Consider the following 15164-nt stretch of genomic DNA (forward strand, 5'->3'; position numbering starts at 1 on the left):
TCATAAATATTTTATAAAACCACGAAACTTTATGAAAGCGACCTCGACTTCAAAAGCTATTGAAAGTATATCATAAAACATATCTGTAGAGGGCTAAAAAAATACGCACCCTTGATTTTGAAGCTCCTTTGAAAAACAATCGGTCTGGCCCTGGGAGCCATAGCCCTTTCCATTCAAAGGCCAATACGATGCACTGTAGAAGCGGAAAATTGGTTTGCTATTGACCGGATCAGTCTCGCCAGTATTGGATAGGAACAAAGAGGACGATACGACTTTATTTCTAGGAGAGGCAGATCTGAACCAGTCGGAGAAAAGGTCGCTAGTTGGAATGGCGGAAATGGCAAGCCACGTTTCGTAAGGCGACGGGATGTAACGAACGTTGACGTAGTCATTTTTGTACGTGACGCCATCGAAGTCACGTGCACTCGCTCTGAAAATAACGACAACACAACTTTTTATTTCAAATGGTCCCTAACCTTAACCCTAACCTTAATTAGAAATAAGCTGACTTTTTACTCTGAAATAAGAAGAGATTGAGCAAAAATCTAGAAGTAAGACTGGAAATTAATGCAGAGGATCAAAACATCTTACATTGCGATTGAAAAATTTAATGAATTCAAATCGCCTCGATGCTACGGTAACATAGAAAGGGCAATAAATTAACTTACTCAAAATCGTAGAATTTCATTGGGAGTTTGATGGTTCCGTTTAACCCCAATGCTAAAATGGAAATGAAAAATATAGATAATGGCAAAGGGATAAATTTCCAGATCATCCGGAATATTCTGATCAATAACAGAATCCTCATTTTGCCCAAAGTAGAAAAAAGAAACATTTAGTAGAAAAAGAAACATTGGCTACTCACTGCAATTAGTGCAGACTCGGTAGCAATAAAAACAGCACCCTGCGTGATTGCATGTCCCAGGCTGCATTGCTTGTGAAGCTGCTACGTCACACGGTGATTTACAGCTACCCCCTGGCCCAGCCAGTGTCTCACATTCAAACGGGTGGCCATCTGAGCACAAAGTTGCTTTTGCTGCAAAATCAAAATAAACCAAGGTAAATTACTAAAAAAAATCAGTACTTTGACAAAAAGCAGCGAAGAACAAAGGGACAGCAAGAAGGCATGCGTCCTAAGGCCCAGAAATTTTAACAGCCTTTAACGAAGCACGGGAATTTCTAGATTGACAAACAATGCTTGGTCAGGATATCATGAAAGTAAAGACCAGTGCATTCAAAATATGAATCCAGTCAATAAATTCTGACAAGGTGGATTGATATAAACATTAAGGTAAAAAGATATTGAAGAAAATATTAGGAGCAAGGCAGACATTTGTTATTGATCGTTTGCAAGACAGGTATTAAAAAGGCTCAAAAAAGATTGACAGCTTACGTTCTTCTTGTGTTGTGATAAAAGACGGTTCACTTTTTCCGCTCGTGTAATTAGTACCGCTGAGAGGGACAGTCATTGTTGCGTGACATTCGTACATACGACCAGGTTTGACGTCATCGGCGCTTGTAAATGTAGTGTTGGACAGCAATAGCAAGGATCCTAGAAAATCCGAATAGTTGATAAGTGCGAGCGTACTTTTGAGAACAGCGTTGAGAACAGCTTAAGAATATAAGCAATAAATTGGACATACATAAGTCCAAAATTTCTAAGTAGTGACAAAACAAATAAACTTGAGAGTTACTTGTCAAAGTTGGATTTCCAGTGTTGATACAGGTGACTTTGAAGTAAACGGTTGCGTTCAGAAGTAAAGCATCGGATGAGTCGCTTCCATTTACAGCAGCAAACTTATGTGTCGGTTTAGTCCACTGCACAAAAAGCGTCTTTTTTGCCAAAGCGGTTGAAATAAGGGAAAACGGTGCTGAAAAGGAAGATAACCTCAGTCAAAAGGGCAAATGCTTGCAACAATAAACAAAGAAGTATCAAATGCTTTAATCAGAGTAAATAAGCTTCATCGCAAATGACTTTTAAGAATAAAGAAAATCACGATTAGAAGTTAACATGAACCATGGGTATTAATAACAATGGTAAACAATAGGGAAGGAACGTTTTATTATTGACCTGTCACTAATAAAACCACTGTTCAATAACTAAACGGTTTCTTCACGCATCAATTTCGATCCACACCTTGATATTAACTTTGGCGAACCATTTAGATATTATCTGGCGTCTTATACACTTACTGGGTTCACACGTGCTGGGTTCACAAGTTTTTGAAGTAATTTTGATCATTTTTTCCGAGAATCTCAAACCTTCGTCAGTACAAAGGGAACATGAAAGCCTTAATCCTCTTTCGAGAAACGTCAACTGAAACATATCTTACCGCAAATGAACTCATTTCGTCTGGTGAACATTGGGACTGCGTTGCTCGCCCTCATTTGGAAACTGGCAAGGTGAGTCGGGGTTGAGCAAATTGCTCCGGTGACTTTGCTCAGAATCGGGTAAAGATTTCGGTGCCAATTGCAATCACAAGCGATTGGGTTGTTGGTCAGGGTTCTAAGAGCAAAAGAGCACGATTATTTAGAGAAGCTATCTACTGAAAGCAAAATAGGACAGTTTGACAGTAAGAAAAGCTTTTGCTCAGTGAAGAATAAAAAGCAATTCGATGAAACGCTATACTGGAAGCTTCAAAATAAATTGAAAGCGAGTTGCTCATTGGAGCTTTTCAGTAGGCTGCAAAAACTTAATAATAGCAAATGCAGCGTCCAAAAGTAACAAAAAAGCAGAAATGAGAAGCAAATGTGTTGATTTTTTTGCTTGACCTTCTGAAAATTCTGAATTAATGTTTCTGAATTAAAACTGAATAACAACTGAATAACAACGATTGATTAAGTAGAAAGCAAAGCAGAGCCATGACATACATGCTTGAAATGGCAGATAGGTGAATAAAAGCATCTTGTCCTAAGGTCTCGATGAGATTATTGCCGAGGTTTCTGCAAAAAAATGAAAACCATGGTGGCAAAACATAATTAATTGAAGGAAGAACAAAATTTTAAGCTGATTTTGCACATTCATGATTGATTTCACCCATCGTCTTGCATGAGTCGTCTGAAGTGAATCTAGTCATAAACAAACATACTTCATTCTAGGAATCATAGGAAATAAACATATTTTGTAAAAGTTGAGAGAAATAAATATGCTTATACTGTTTAGTGGAAAAATACGAAGATATACATACAGTGTTTTGAGTGAAAGAAGTTCTCCGAGACTGGGGAAATTGGTGATCTTATTGTCGTCAAGGCGTCTGAAAAGAAAGTAAAAATTTATCTTCAACATTCAAGGACGTCAGACAGAGACAGAAAAATTGAGGAGGATAAAAATTGAAATTGCCATTTTCATTTAGTTGCTTGATAAAGCTTTTAGTTGTTTTTCAAAAATGCTGTCAATGCCTGAGAGTTTCAGTTGACAAATGACAGAATAGATGAAGATTTAAAGAAATATTTCTTGCTTATCACTTTGTTTATAATAGTTAATAAATTTACTTACATTTCTTCCAGGGCAGCAGTGCTGCTAAAATTGAATGCCGCATCTTCTATTTTCGAGATCTTGTTTTTCTCCAAACGACTAGAGACAAATGGTATTATAAACTAATCAATCTAAATACGAAGACACATAATCGAATTTTCATTTTAGCAAAGAGTGCACTGTGATTGTAGTTAAAGTACTTACACAAACTTCAAAGTTGTAGAATTCTCAAAAAGTCTCTTTGGCAAAAGAGTAATATTATTGCTTTGTAGATACCTCAAAAAAGAAAATAACAAAATTGAAATCTTCATTAAAGAAGAGCAAGTAGCAATAAAGACGAGCGATTAGCTACAATATTTTCTCTCATGAAATCACTGACACCAGACACAAATTGCAGAATACCATTAGAAATGATCATCAAAAAACAAACTGGGGAAATCTTATCAGACCTGTGACCCAAAGGTAGATATAAATGTCACACCAACGGTCAACACATGATTTAAAAGCATAGGAAAAAGACTTGTTTAAGGAATGTGCCAAATCGTTTGGATCAACTTACAGATGGGTTAATGACGTTAAAGCAGAAACTGAGCCAGCAGCCAGTGTAGTGATTTCATTGTTCTGCAAGTATCTTGAAAAAAGCAAAATAATTACTTGCCAATATAGGAATTAATTGATCTTTTTGACTAAAAAACGTAACCCTTCAGAAATTTAGTATAGTATGAAGTTTAATATGCAGTTATTCGCCCGTAGGAAAACAAATACAAAAATGTTCTACAGCCATAGATATACTCTGCGGGCTAAATTAGACAGATGAAAGCAATATCAATAGCTCTTCAGCAGACTAGAAAACATCAATTCTCCTAATTTATTGAAGCATATCAATGTCTTACACAAAGCAAACAAATAGCATCATCTTTGAAGGAGAGTTGGGATTCAACCACGAAGAAACATCACTTACACTTTTTGCACTGACGTCAAAGAACTTAAAGGTTTCGCTGGAAATATGACAAGCTTGTTTAAGCTGAGATCACTGAAAAAGAAAAAATACGAATGATTTAAAATCAAGACATAACTAGAGTAATATTTTGCTTGAAAAACTGGGTGAATTTCTCTCCCAATCTGATAAGGTGATGCATGCTTAGACAAAATATTAGTGCATCCTTTCTTCAATTTTTTCATTTTGGGCTTCACATAATTTGGGGTACCATTCGTCCACTGTACTTTTCAAAAAATGTGCGATTCCTTTTATTTCAATCACAGAAATCAAGTTGTGATAAAACTGGTGATATTGCAGCAAAATTAGAAAAATCTTATACAAATAAAACACGAATGCTTCAAAATTATGAAAAAATATATTAAGATAGACTTAAGTAAATATGGACAGTCATAAATAATACACAGCATTCAACTTAACAAACAACACAACAATTTCAATATAACACTTACAGAATGTCTGACACAACAAGTCCATTAAAAGCTGTATCGTGCAATGCTCGGATCTGATTCGATTTCAAATGCCTGTAAACAAAGTTATAGCGAGTAAGTGGCAATCCCTTATTTCACAGGTTATAGAGAGAGCAAATTCGCGTGATTACAATGCAAGATTCATAAACTGAATGTTGTTATTGCTCATTGAGAAATGTAGCATATTTGTATCTTAGTCTAATTCGAGACTTGGTTCCTATCTTTCATTCATAATCGGAAGTAAAAGATACAAATCTCTTCAATTCCAAATGGCAAAAAGTCAGAATACTCACAAATTTTTCACAGATGACGGACTCATGAATATCTGGGTACCAATACTTTGCAGTTTATTGCCACTCAGGTCTCTGCGGTGAGACAATGACAAGCAAATACCAAATGAATACAGAATGACAACAAAAATATCTTCTTCTTAAATAATTCTCGAATTAATTATTACAAACTCAGACTCCTATTCTTTTTTTAAATATAATATTAACTGTGAAGAATTGACTATGCAGACGACGAGCTGATTAAACTGTTTTCAAAGTGGAAACACTTTTCAGAACTTTATTCGAAATACACATCGCCGAACAATACACATCATTATAAATATTTTCAAAAGAGGCATAAAACAAACTTTTCTTACAAATCTTCTGTTATTGTCCCTTTAAAGGCATTCTCTTCAATTGTTGTGATATTTCCGTTCTGCAGTAAACTGAAAAACAAATGGTATTCTCGGTCTAAAGCATTTGATTCTCACTGGCATGGCACAAACGATCCTAAATCTATTGCTTGCTTTAAGGAATTGATATATATCTAAACACTGAAAAAATAACTTACAGATCTTTCAAGGTGACGTCATAGAAAGTATATTGTAGGATGGTCACGACTTGCAGTTTATCGATTATGCTGAAAAGGAAAGTGGGATAGAATGATTAGAAACATAACTGTCATTTGATACAATAAATACAAAAAAATAAAATAAAATATAATATAATATAATGTAATATAATATATTATATTATATTATATTATATTTTATTATATTATATCATATCATATCATATCATATCATATCATATCATATCATATCATATCATATCATATCATATCATATCATATCATATCATACCATACCATATCATATCATATCATATCATATCATATCATATCATATCATATCATATCATATCATATCATATCATATCATATCATATCATATCATATCATATCATATCATATCATATCATATCATATCATATCATATCATATCATATCATATCATATCATATCATATCATATCATATCATATCATATTATATTATATTATATTATATTATATTATATTATATTATATTATATTATATTATATTATATTATATTATATTATATAACAATGTCAAAATATACAATGTATAATAGGCTCACAGGTTCTCTCCAGAGAAAATGTTGAATGCTCTAGATTCAATCTTTTTTAAAGGAAGTGTGTTTCCATCTCCAATGAATCTAAAAAATCACGAAACACTGTGAAAACAACGCGCAAATCTACATAAACTAAACTCTTGCAATCTCAAAACTCTTGAACCATATGTCTCAAATTCATTATTTGGCAATATAGAACTCTACATCTTACAAACTTTTGACACTGTATTATCTAGTCTAGCAGGAAAGTTTATTTGCAGTTAGCTTGTAAACATATATAGACTAATTCTTCACACACATCTTGTACTCATGTCAGCTTGGAGGCAACAAAAGAAATAAGGAAAATTATTATTATTATCAGTAGTAATTTCTACAACAGAAATACTTTTATCCACGAATTAACTTTCCTCAAATCCTAGCCCACACCTTTGCTTGTTTCTTTCAAATGAATTTTGCAAGGCTAACCAATTTGTATACGCAATAACAGGGATGTGAAGAAATGGATTTTTAGTAAACAAAAAATAAATAACATTATAGATAGAAAGAGATACAATAACCTACTTACGTGAAACGGCAATATGAATTGTAAAATGCATTCGCCTCTATTCTTTCTATTACGTTGCCTCTAAGGTTCCTTGAAATTTCAATTAAGCAAGAAACAATAATTAAATCCAAATTAATACGGGTAGAGGGCTGCTGCAAACTGAAGAATTCTAGATATTCGATTAAAGGCATTGAGTCATGGTAAATAGAGATCTTGTTGTTGTTGTTGACAACTTGCTATTGATGGAAACTGTTTTGCTAATGAGCACGAGGTGAGTTCATGAGACCAATTCCAAGTCAACCAATAGCAGTGAGGCAAGAAAATCAAGCCTCAGCGGTTTGGGTACTTTTGGGTATAGCCTCACCTTTTATCATGACTCAGTGCCTTTAAATACAACATGGAAAGCAAAGATTTTAAGCAAAAACATTTTTCGCTTATAGGTTATTATAATACATTTTTCGCTGTGAGTACGTTTAAGCAACAAACATTCACTAGAAAGTGAGGAAAGCTAATTTATAAAAACTGAAATATTTCTAATTGCTGTTACGAATAATTGTATGGACAACAAATAATTTAATGGTACTTCTATATACAAAGGCAAAGCCCTAAGATGGTTAACGTTTAACACCTATCACTGTCTTTACTATGTATAGAAGTTTACAGAGAAAAGACATTTTTACACTCCTTCAAGGCATGCTGTGGTGGTCTAGACAAAAAAGGGTTCAGCCTTGAAACAAAATAAAGTTGTGACATTAATTGAACAGAAAAACTTCGCTCCGACGTCAACCTGTTACAAACATGATAACCCTGAGGTGTGACTGAACTCACACGGTAACCAACGGCTTAACTAGATAGCAAAGTTCGTAAACAGAAGTATTTGGAAGTACTTACAGGGTGTTAGTTATGGAGACATTCACAAAAGTATTTGACTTGAGCTTCGTGATTCTGTTTTGATGCAAATACCTAAAAGATTTTTATCTGATTCATAAAACCAAACTCAAACGATTAATCGAGACAGAACCGCACTAATTAAATCAAATAATGTACATACATAGTAATTGTTAAATTAGCGGATTGTTATATAAAACCTTTGTGAGATTCTATTGAGAAAGAGCTGAAAACTTACATGTATCCAACCACGAGATTATCGAAGTCTCCGACTGGAATTTCGTAAAGTTCATTGTAAGATAGATCTCTGTCAAAGAAGGAGAAAATTTGCTAAACAGCCCTCCCAAGCAAAATCGAGGCATGAAACCTTAGAAAATAACGTTTGTGACACGTGCTCAGCTATCAAGAAGCTACCAGGCAAAATACGAAATCGACAGTCATTATGACAACCAAACATTTGGCGAGGTGTACGATAGAGTGCATAACATTTCATATAGATAAGTAGAAACGATCACCCTATGAAGTAAAGTGAAAAAATGAAGTATTTTATCAAAAAATGCTAGTTTCGATATAAAAAGGACTGCTAATTTTAATTGCATTTGAAATGAAAACTAATGCTTACATGCGGGCCATGGTTGTTATTGAACGATTGACAGAAGTGAACGTGCCTTGCTCAATGTATGCCAGTTTGTTAAAATCCAAATCCCTGAAATGAAGTGAATGCAAAAGTCAATCAATCAATCAAAAGTCAGTTAGCTTGTCAATCAAACTTAGTAATCAAGTTCGAAGTGAGGCTAAGACACAAACTTAGCGCCAAAATGTAGCGCTGTTTATTTTCAAAACATTTTGTCTTTCTTCTACTTTCTTATGTCTCCCACTATTCAACCAAAATGTTTAGTCCCCCCTACCCCCGCCCCCCACCCCCCCTTCCTTCAACCAACAAGCTTAGTTTTCCCTAGCACAAAATGGTTCAAACTGTGTTAGTAGAAATTGGCAGTGACTACAAACTACTTTCTAGTACGTCATAGGAGATTAACTGAACTCTAGGTTCTCCTAGATCTCAAGATCTTCGAATCACACTGGCCCCAAAATTGTATCAATATTGCTTCTTTTGACAAGAATGCATCAAGAATGCATCAACGATGACAAGAATGCAATAATGGAAAAAGTAGCCAAAATAAAACACTGGCGCCTGTAATGCAAATCTTACTCACACTGTTCGGAGACGCTGCAAGTCCTTGAAATGAACTTTGAGTATTCTCCCTATTTGATTGTACTGAAGATAGCTAGAGAGGAAGAAACCATATCCGAATATGAATGACTCTACTTGATAGTAAAACGTTACAAATGTCATCTTGCTTCTGTGACTCATCAGAAGTAGCTATAAGCAAAGTACAACAACACTAAATTTAAATGATCCCAAATGTCCAGATAGCAACATAGGATCTAACCAAAAAATTGCAATCAAAAACTGATGAAGGCTGTCTTACATATTTTAATCCCCTTATGTCTTAAATAAGTGTTTTAGCTATGAAATCCCCTCAACTTTCAAAAGGCCGAACTAAGAAACAAATTCAACATAAAACTTCTAGCATCTTTTTTACAAAATAAAATTCTAAGCAAATAAAACATAGGCATGCAAAATCAGCTATTATTTACTTTACAGTGGACATAAAATACTAAACTCACAGGGAATTGAGAAGACCTAAACCGTGAAAGGCTACATCAGGTATCACATCAATCAAGTTGTTGCGTAGTGACCTGGAATAGAAATGTTCTTTTAAACACGGTTTCAACGTGCAGCTGTACACATGACCCTTACTTCTAAAACATCAACCCAGGAAACAGCAAGAGCTGGTGATCTTTATTGAAGGAGGATTAGCTTAACCTTGTAGCAAAAACAGAGATTAAGTTAAAATAAAAAAGATTAATAACATAAGATTGAGACTGTTACAATCTATAAAAAATAAGCCCGTGTTCACGTTTCCGGCAGTGGTGGTTTTGCTGTTTTATCAACGAGCAAGAAACCTTTCTATCCTGGTTTTAACCACCCATAAGCCAAACTGTACGAAAAATTTCGAAAACTGTCAATGGAACTTTCAATAAAAAGCTTTCTTCTTTGATTACAGTTGTAAACTTCAAGAAACAACGTTTTGAATGCTAGAAACATATGATTGCAAGAATACGTCACTATTGAATAAACAAATGAATTATTTGTTGCTCTCGGTGCTGATTAATTCGAATAAAAAAGATTTAATTAAGTAAACATCAAACTTACAAGGTAATAAGGTTGCTGAAGTTCTGGAATGGTCTTTCGTTACTAAATTTAAATTTGTTGTACGCAAGGTCTCTGAAGAAGAAAAAAATTGAATCATGAGATTAGCTTAAGTTAGAGAAGGCATTTAATCAGCAAAACGAATGAAAGTGAAATATATACAGAAATCATGAAAATCAAAACGATGCATGATACTCACAAAAACTCGATGCTAGCTGGAAACGAGCCGTCTTCGATTGCAATAATTCTATTTGAACGTAGAAACCTGAAAGAGCAGTGCGGCGTTATTGAAGGTATTCGAAGTAGAGACGGTTTGGTGGGCAACAACCATACCTCAGCTGCAGTGAGGCATCCATCTCAAAGGATGTGATTCAAAAAGCAATATAATCAATTGGATTTTGAAATTCTGCTACCTATCAGTGTCTTCATAAAAACAAGTATGCTAGAAGTGTAGCTATTGAATGCAAAATAAGCTTACTATGCAAAATGTTTCCCATAAGATGCCATGGTGGCTTTAGACTATACTTACAGAGTTCTCAACGTTGTCAGGTTGCTAAACGATCCTTTTAAGATGTATGTTATCTGGTTTGACCTCATGTCACTGTAAAGAACAAAGAACACGAAAATCCAAATCTAGATTCAATAATAATTGACGCTAAATTAAAACTTAATCTATACACTTTTATGTTTCCTCAAAATAATATCAATCATTTTCAATAGCTCTCATTGTGTATTTAAAACCGAAAATGCTGTCTGACAACAAAAAGCTTTAAATTAAAACAATTCGATGATCAGTAATTTCAAAGTTGCATTTCGAAAAGCTCTCATCAAAGTTGTTTATTATCTTAGGATCGTTTGATCCAAATCTCCTAATTCTACCGTCATCAGAGACACAAGGAAGGAAACTTCAAGTGTCCTTACAGAGTCTGGATGGAGGGAAGTGCCGTGCCATTCTTTACAGCGTCAGGAACATATTGAATTCCATTCAATGGCCCCGAAAAGGCTTGGCTTCCAAGGTACCTTAGCGAGAAACATATCGTTCATATATTTAGAAGAAATGGAACTGAAGGTTCATTAAAATTGCGTTCTATTTTTGCAAAGGAGCAACGAAAATTTAGATTGGTAACCAGTCAATTTCGGTTAACATAGTACACAAAGTCAAGTGCACAGAGAAAATAAACAGGACAGTTTCGACTTTTTAGTACAAAAACACACAGTTTTCTCTTTAAAATCTTTTATATAGCAAAGAAAGAAAAAAGAGCGTAATGAACTGAGAAAGGATCTTAAATGTTTTGTGAGGATGTGAGTAATGAGAGACTGGAACGAGGGTTATTGTGGTTGTGAATAGTAAGCGAGAGAGAAGAGACGGAAGTTGAAGCGGAGATATACGTTGGATAGGTAGCAGAAGACGTTATGAAATTAAGTAAGAGAATATTGAAGAAGAAGAGAAACTGAATTATCGTTTATATTTGTTTTCCTATTTGCATGCTTCGTCACAGTTTCAAAAAAGCTGTAGAGACAAAAAGACAGTTTAAGTTCTTCATCTGCACAGGTTTCCATGAATTTGTTGATCTTTGATAAACTATACACAAGCAAATGAAGGCGTAAATGTTGAAGAACTTACAATTCAGTCAATACAGTGTTATTTCGAAATGCATCGATGTGAATGGTGCTGTCCTTGAGTCTGTTGCTACTTATCTCCCTGAAAAACCACGATTATACTCAATGCAGCTGGTAATTTTGATTAAAATTGTTGCAATAGAAAGTCCAATCACAAATAAAGGAGCTAGGGTAAGAAACAAGTCAAGTGGCAACAAAAATCAGTCGAGCAACGCACGTGACTATGATTCATGCATTGATAACAGCAAAAAAATGTAGTGCCAAAAGGCAAAATTTACAGACTTAGAGACTTACAGAAGATTCAGGTTCGTTAGCAAAACGAGATCGTCAGCCGTGATTTCAGTAATGTAATTATTTTGCACATACCTAAAGACAGAAGACAACAAAAATTAAAGCGTTAGACAAAAAAATAGCATTATAGTTTGTCCTTTTTTTCTTCTTCCTGAATTTAAAATGTATTTGTAACTCTCCTTTGACAAAATAACTATCTTCTTTGTCATCAAACAGTTTATATACAGATACCTTGCCGCAAATTAGCAAATTGTGTTACTTTCAAAACTGAACAATAATTGAAAAACAATTCTATCTCATAGCATTTAAGTGATCATTGAATTAATCCCTTAACAGGGCCTTGACCAAAACGGTTTGTCAGACTTACAGGCGTTGAACTGCAGGGGTAGTTGCAAATGGCTTAAATGTCGGTTGGCGAATTCTGGAAAGGAACAAAATGAGTTAATTTTCTTCAAGAAGGGAAATTTCTATAATACATACAGTGACGGTTTTCCGGCTTAACGTTATCAGCTTGACAGTAAGCCACTAGCAAAAAACCAGTGGGAATTCATTTCTTATTTACAATTTACAACCTCATTCTTTATCTCATTTTATGTGCAGCTGCGATTTCGTACGGGAAGATCTTATGTTTACATCAAAATTGAATGACTACTTTGTGGATTTTCAAGAAGAAGATAAAATATCGAACTAGCAGTGATAAATAAAGTGAAATGCAAGTGTTTATGAAAGCTAAAGCTGATACGAACGTGTAGTACTCTTGTGCAGTGGCAGGAAATTCCGTATTTGAGTATGTGTGAAGAGATGGAATCAAGTTGCTATCAAGGCGTCTATGGAGAAAAATAGTGAGCTGTACATGAAAGCATTTTCTAGCAAGCAAACTTAGATTAACCTATATTGTTTAAGTACAGTTATTCACAATCATCTCATTAAGGACAATCGTCAAAGAATAAAGTGACTCAAGTTTTCTTTCAATCAACATCAGCCAATCAACAAGCGTTTGAGTGGTATCACGTGACCAAGTGATATGAGACTAACGAAATCCTGTTGATCTTTCAATTGACATCCAAAAGAAGTACTTCAACGGTTGGATGTGTAAACTAGGGTTAGCATTTGTAAACAGAGACTTGGATTAACCAACCATAAAACGAAATTGAAGACAAAACTCCAGGAAATGACAAATTGAAAAATGACATACAGCTCTGTGAGCTTGGTCCAAGTCTGCTCATGAAGCATCGGAAAGGGGAAAAGCGTTAGCCTGTTGCTTCCCAACCACCTACAATAAGGAAAATTATCAGTAAAGTCACCCAAAGTCATCGTTGCCAACATCTGGAAGAAACTAATTAACTTAGCCCTTTAATCAAATAATATAAACTTCAAATTGGTCTCAAAATAAAAGCAATCAAATTTGGAACGTGAAAAGAGTCACCTTCTTGTGACACCATGATCCTTTTTTCGTTATTTTGTTTACCCGTGTTTACTTCTTGACAAAAACGAGCCAGTCAACAAGTAAACACGGGTAAACAAAATAAAGATAATAGAATCATGGTGTCACAAGAAGGTGACAGAAACAAGGCATATCAAAATGCTACTGATAGTCCAGTCCTCATCATCATAAAGATAGACCTCATCATTTTTGTAACGTATTTCAAGTTTTCTTTGCATTGGTAAGAAGAGACTGCTAGCACTCAAACAACAAGATAGAATGGATAAAATGTTCAGGCAAAGATCTCGTAGAAACCACATGTATATGAGGTAAATCAATTAGATATGTGGTTTATCTAATAACCATCAAAGAATGAATGCGGACTTACAGTTGTTCCAAATTAGGCAAATTCCGTATTGAATTGTAAAATATTTTTGATAGTTCAAAGGAGGTCTTTTGACTGTGCAATATCCTGCAAAGAGATTTAAATTCTAGAAAGCTGCAGAAAGTACAAAGCTGGCAACCTTGCAAGAAACATGCTTCAAAATTGTTTCTTAAAGCCCGCCTCTGATGTCTTAAATGAAAAACATAAAGTTTGAGTGGGACAATTGTTTAAATGAAAAGGCAATGAGGCCATGCAATTTCCGAAGTTAAGCAGCTAAATATCTTGATGCAATATAAGTTATAATTCATATCTTGGTGACTTTTAGTCCTATCACTTGTTTCCATCTGGTAGACATCCGGGTTTCAACCCATCATTAATCAATAAACAGTACCCTAAACAACAAATATGACGAAATGAATTGTTCGAGATTAAAGAAAGCCTTTTGTCTTCTCGAGGCTTAAAATAAGCCCTGGCCAGTGAGCGAAAGTCGGTATTCAGTCACGTTAGAAAAGTCATGCATATAAAAGCAACAGAAAGCAAGAAAATCTAAATGCAAAACTTTTGACTTACAGTACTTTGAGTTTCAGCAAATCTTTAAACGAATCGGCAGACAGCTCTTTCAATTTATTATTATTCATATCACTAGAAAAAAAGACAACTCAATTGAAACAAATGTCCTAGAAAAACTTCAACCAAGATCGCTTTTCGAAGTGAAGGCACTGGGCGAAAGTTTCAAAAACAAAAGACACACTCACATATGAACAAGCTGAGGAATATCTTCAAAGACTCCAGGTAGAATCTGCTCGAATGAATTATTATGCAGCTCACTGAAAGCACAAAATGACAAATTTATAATAATATATTAAATATAACATATAGAATAAAACAACTTGGTGCCAAAAGGTAAAAGAAACTCGATGAGAAGACTTTGCTTGGGGAAATTCATTAAATTTTCACATAACATAATCCATATTTAAAGAGCTTTATCTGATAAAAAGCTACTAGCAAAGATAATTGAAAAACAAGTTGGAGGCTCATTCGTTAATAAAATGTGTAGGTTTAAATGTAAGATGTAATTACTTTTTCGTGATGAAAGAAAATAAAATCAATAAATCTTCACGCATCATCATATCGCCGTGAAATAGAGCAACAAATAAAATAAGGTTTAAATGTTTTTGCAATGAAATAGGAACTGCTTTGCTAACATTTCTTGTGAAACATTCCAATGTAATATGTGGATAAAATGTTTTCGGAAGAAAAACCAGAGCGCTATGAAGAGGTAGGGCGCTCTTTTGCAGAAAATGATGAAAAAAGGGTGGGCTCCAAACCTTGTTTGACCATATCGCCACTTAAGACGATCAAGTTTGAATCAAT

At 34.4% G+C, this 15164-nt stretch overlaps 1 protein-coding gene across 1 annotated transcript in view; it reads right to left on the reverse strand.

Moving 5' to 3' along the window:
* LOC135681038 (uncharacterized) overlaps positions 1 to 15164 on the reverse strand; it is a 35719-nt gene that overhangs the window by 14578 nt on the left and 5977 nt on the right. The window contains exons 10-44 of the mRNA XM_065195302.2: positions 14546 to 14617; positions 14361 to 14432; positions 13794 to 13877; positions 13178 to 13255; positions 12729 to 12809; positions 12350 to 12403; positions 11986 to 12057; positions 11696 to 11773; positions 10993 to 11091; positions 10601 to 10672; positions 10271 to 10336; positions 10075 to 10146; positions 9486 to 9557; positions 9011 to 9082; positions 8419 to 8502; positions 8035 to 8103; positions 7800 to 7871; positions 6930 to 6998; positions 6371 to 6448; positions 5783 to 5851; positions 5589 to 5657; positions 5236 to 5307; positions 4925 to 4996; positions 4437 to 4508; positions 4035 to 4106; positions 3680 to 3751; positions 3497 to 3574; positions 3189 to 3254; positions 2872 to 2943; positions 2334 to 2506; positions 1695 to 1871; positions 1394 to 1552; positions 866 to 1036; positions 669 to 720; positions 110 to 430 (exon numbers count right to left, since the gene is read on the reverse strand). Of these exons, the coding sequence (XP_065051374.2) occupies positions 110 to 430; positions 669 to 720; positions 866 to 1036; positions 1394 to 1552; positions 1695 to 1871; positions 2334 to 2506; positions 2872 to 2943; positions 3189 to 3254; positions 3497 to 3574; positions 3680 to 3751; positions 4035 to 4106; positions 4437 to 4508; positions 4925 to 4996; positions 5236 to 5307; positions 5589 to 5657; positions 5783 to 5851; positions 6371 to 6448; positions 6930 to 6998; positions 7800 to 7871; positions 8035 to 8103; positions 8419 to 8502; positions 9011 to 9082; positions 9486 to 9557; positions 10075 to 10146; positions 10271 to 10336; positions 10601 to 10672; positions 10993 to 11091; positions 11696 to 11773; positions 11986 to 12057; positions 12350 to 12403; positions 12729 to 12809; positions 13178 to 13255; positions 13794 to 13877; positions 14361 to 14432; positions 14546 to 14617 (3183 nt within the window). The remainder of the gene's footprint in view (positions 1 to 109; positions 431 to 668; positions 721 to 865; positions 1037 to 1393; positions 1553 to 1694; positions 1872 to 2333; positions 2507 to 2871; positions 2944 to 3188; positions 3255 to 3496; positions 3575 to 3679; positions 3752 to 4034; positions 4107 to 4436; positions 4509 to 4924; positions 4997 to 5235; positions 5308 to 5588; positions 5658 to 5782; positions 5852 to 6370; positions 6449 to 6929; positions 6999 to 7799; positions 7872 to 8034; positions 8104 to 8418; positions 8503 to 9010; positions 9083 to 9485; positions 9558 to 10074; positions 10147 to 10270; positions 10337 to 10600; positions 10673 to 10992; positions 11092 to 11695; positions 11774 to 11985; positions 12058 to 12349; positions 12404 to 12728; positions 12810 to 13177; positions 13256 to 13793; positions 13878 to 14360; positions 14433 to 14545; positions 14618 to 15164) is intronic.

The sequence above is a fragment of the Rhopilema esculentum genome, chromosome 18 (assembly GCF_057945365.1).
Source record: "Rhopilema esculentum isolate cy_ngs chromosome 18, ASM5794536v1, whole genome shotgun sequence".
NCBI lineage: Eukaryota > Metazoa > Cnidaria > Scyphozoa > Rhizostomeae > Rhizostomatidae > Rhopilema > Rhopilema esculentum.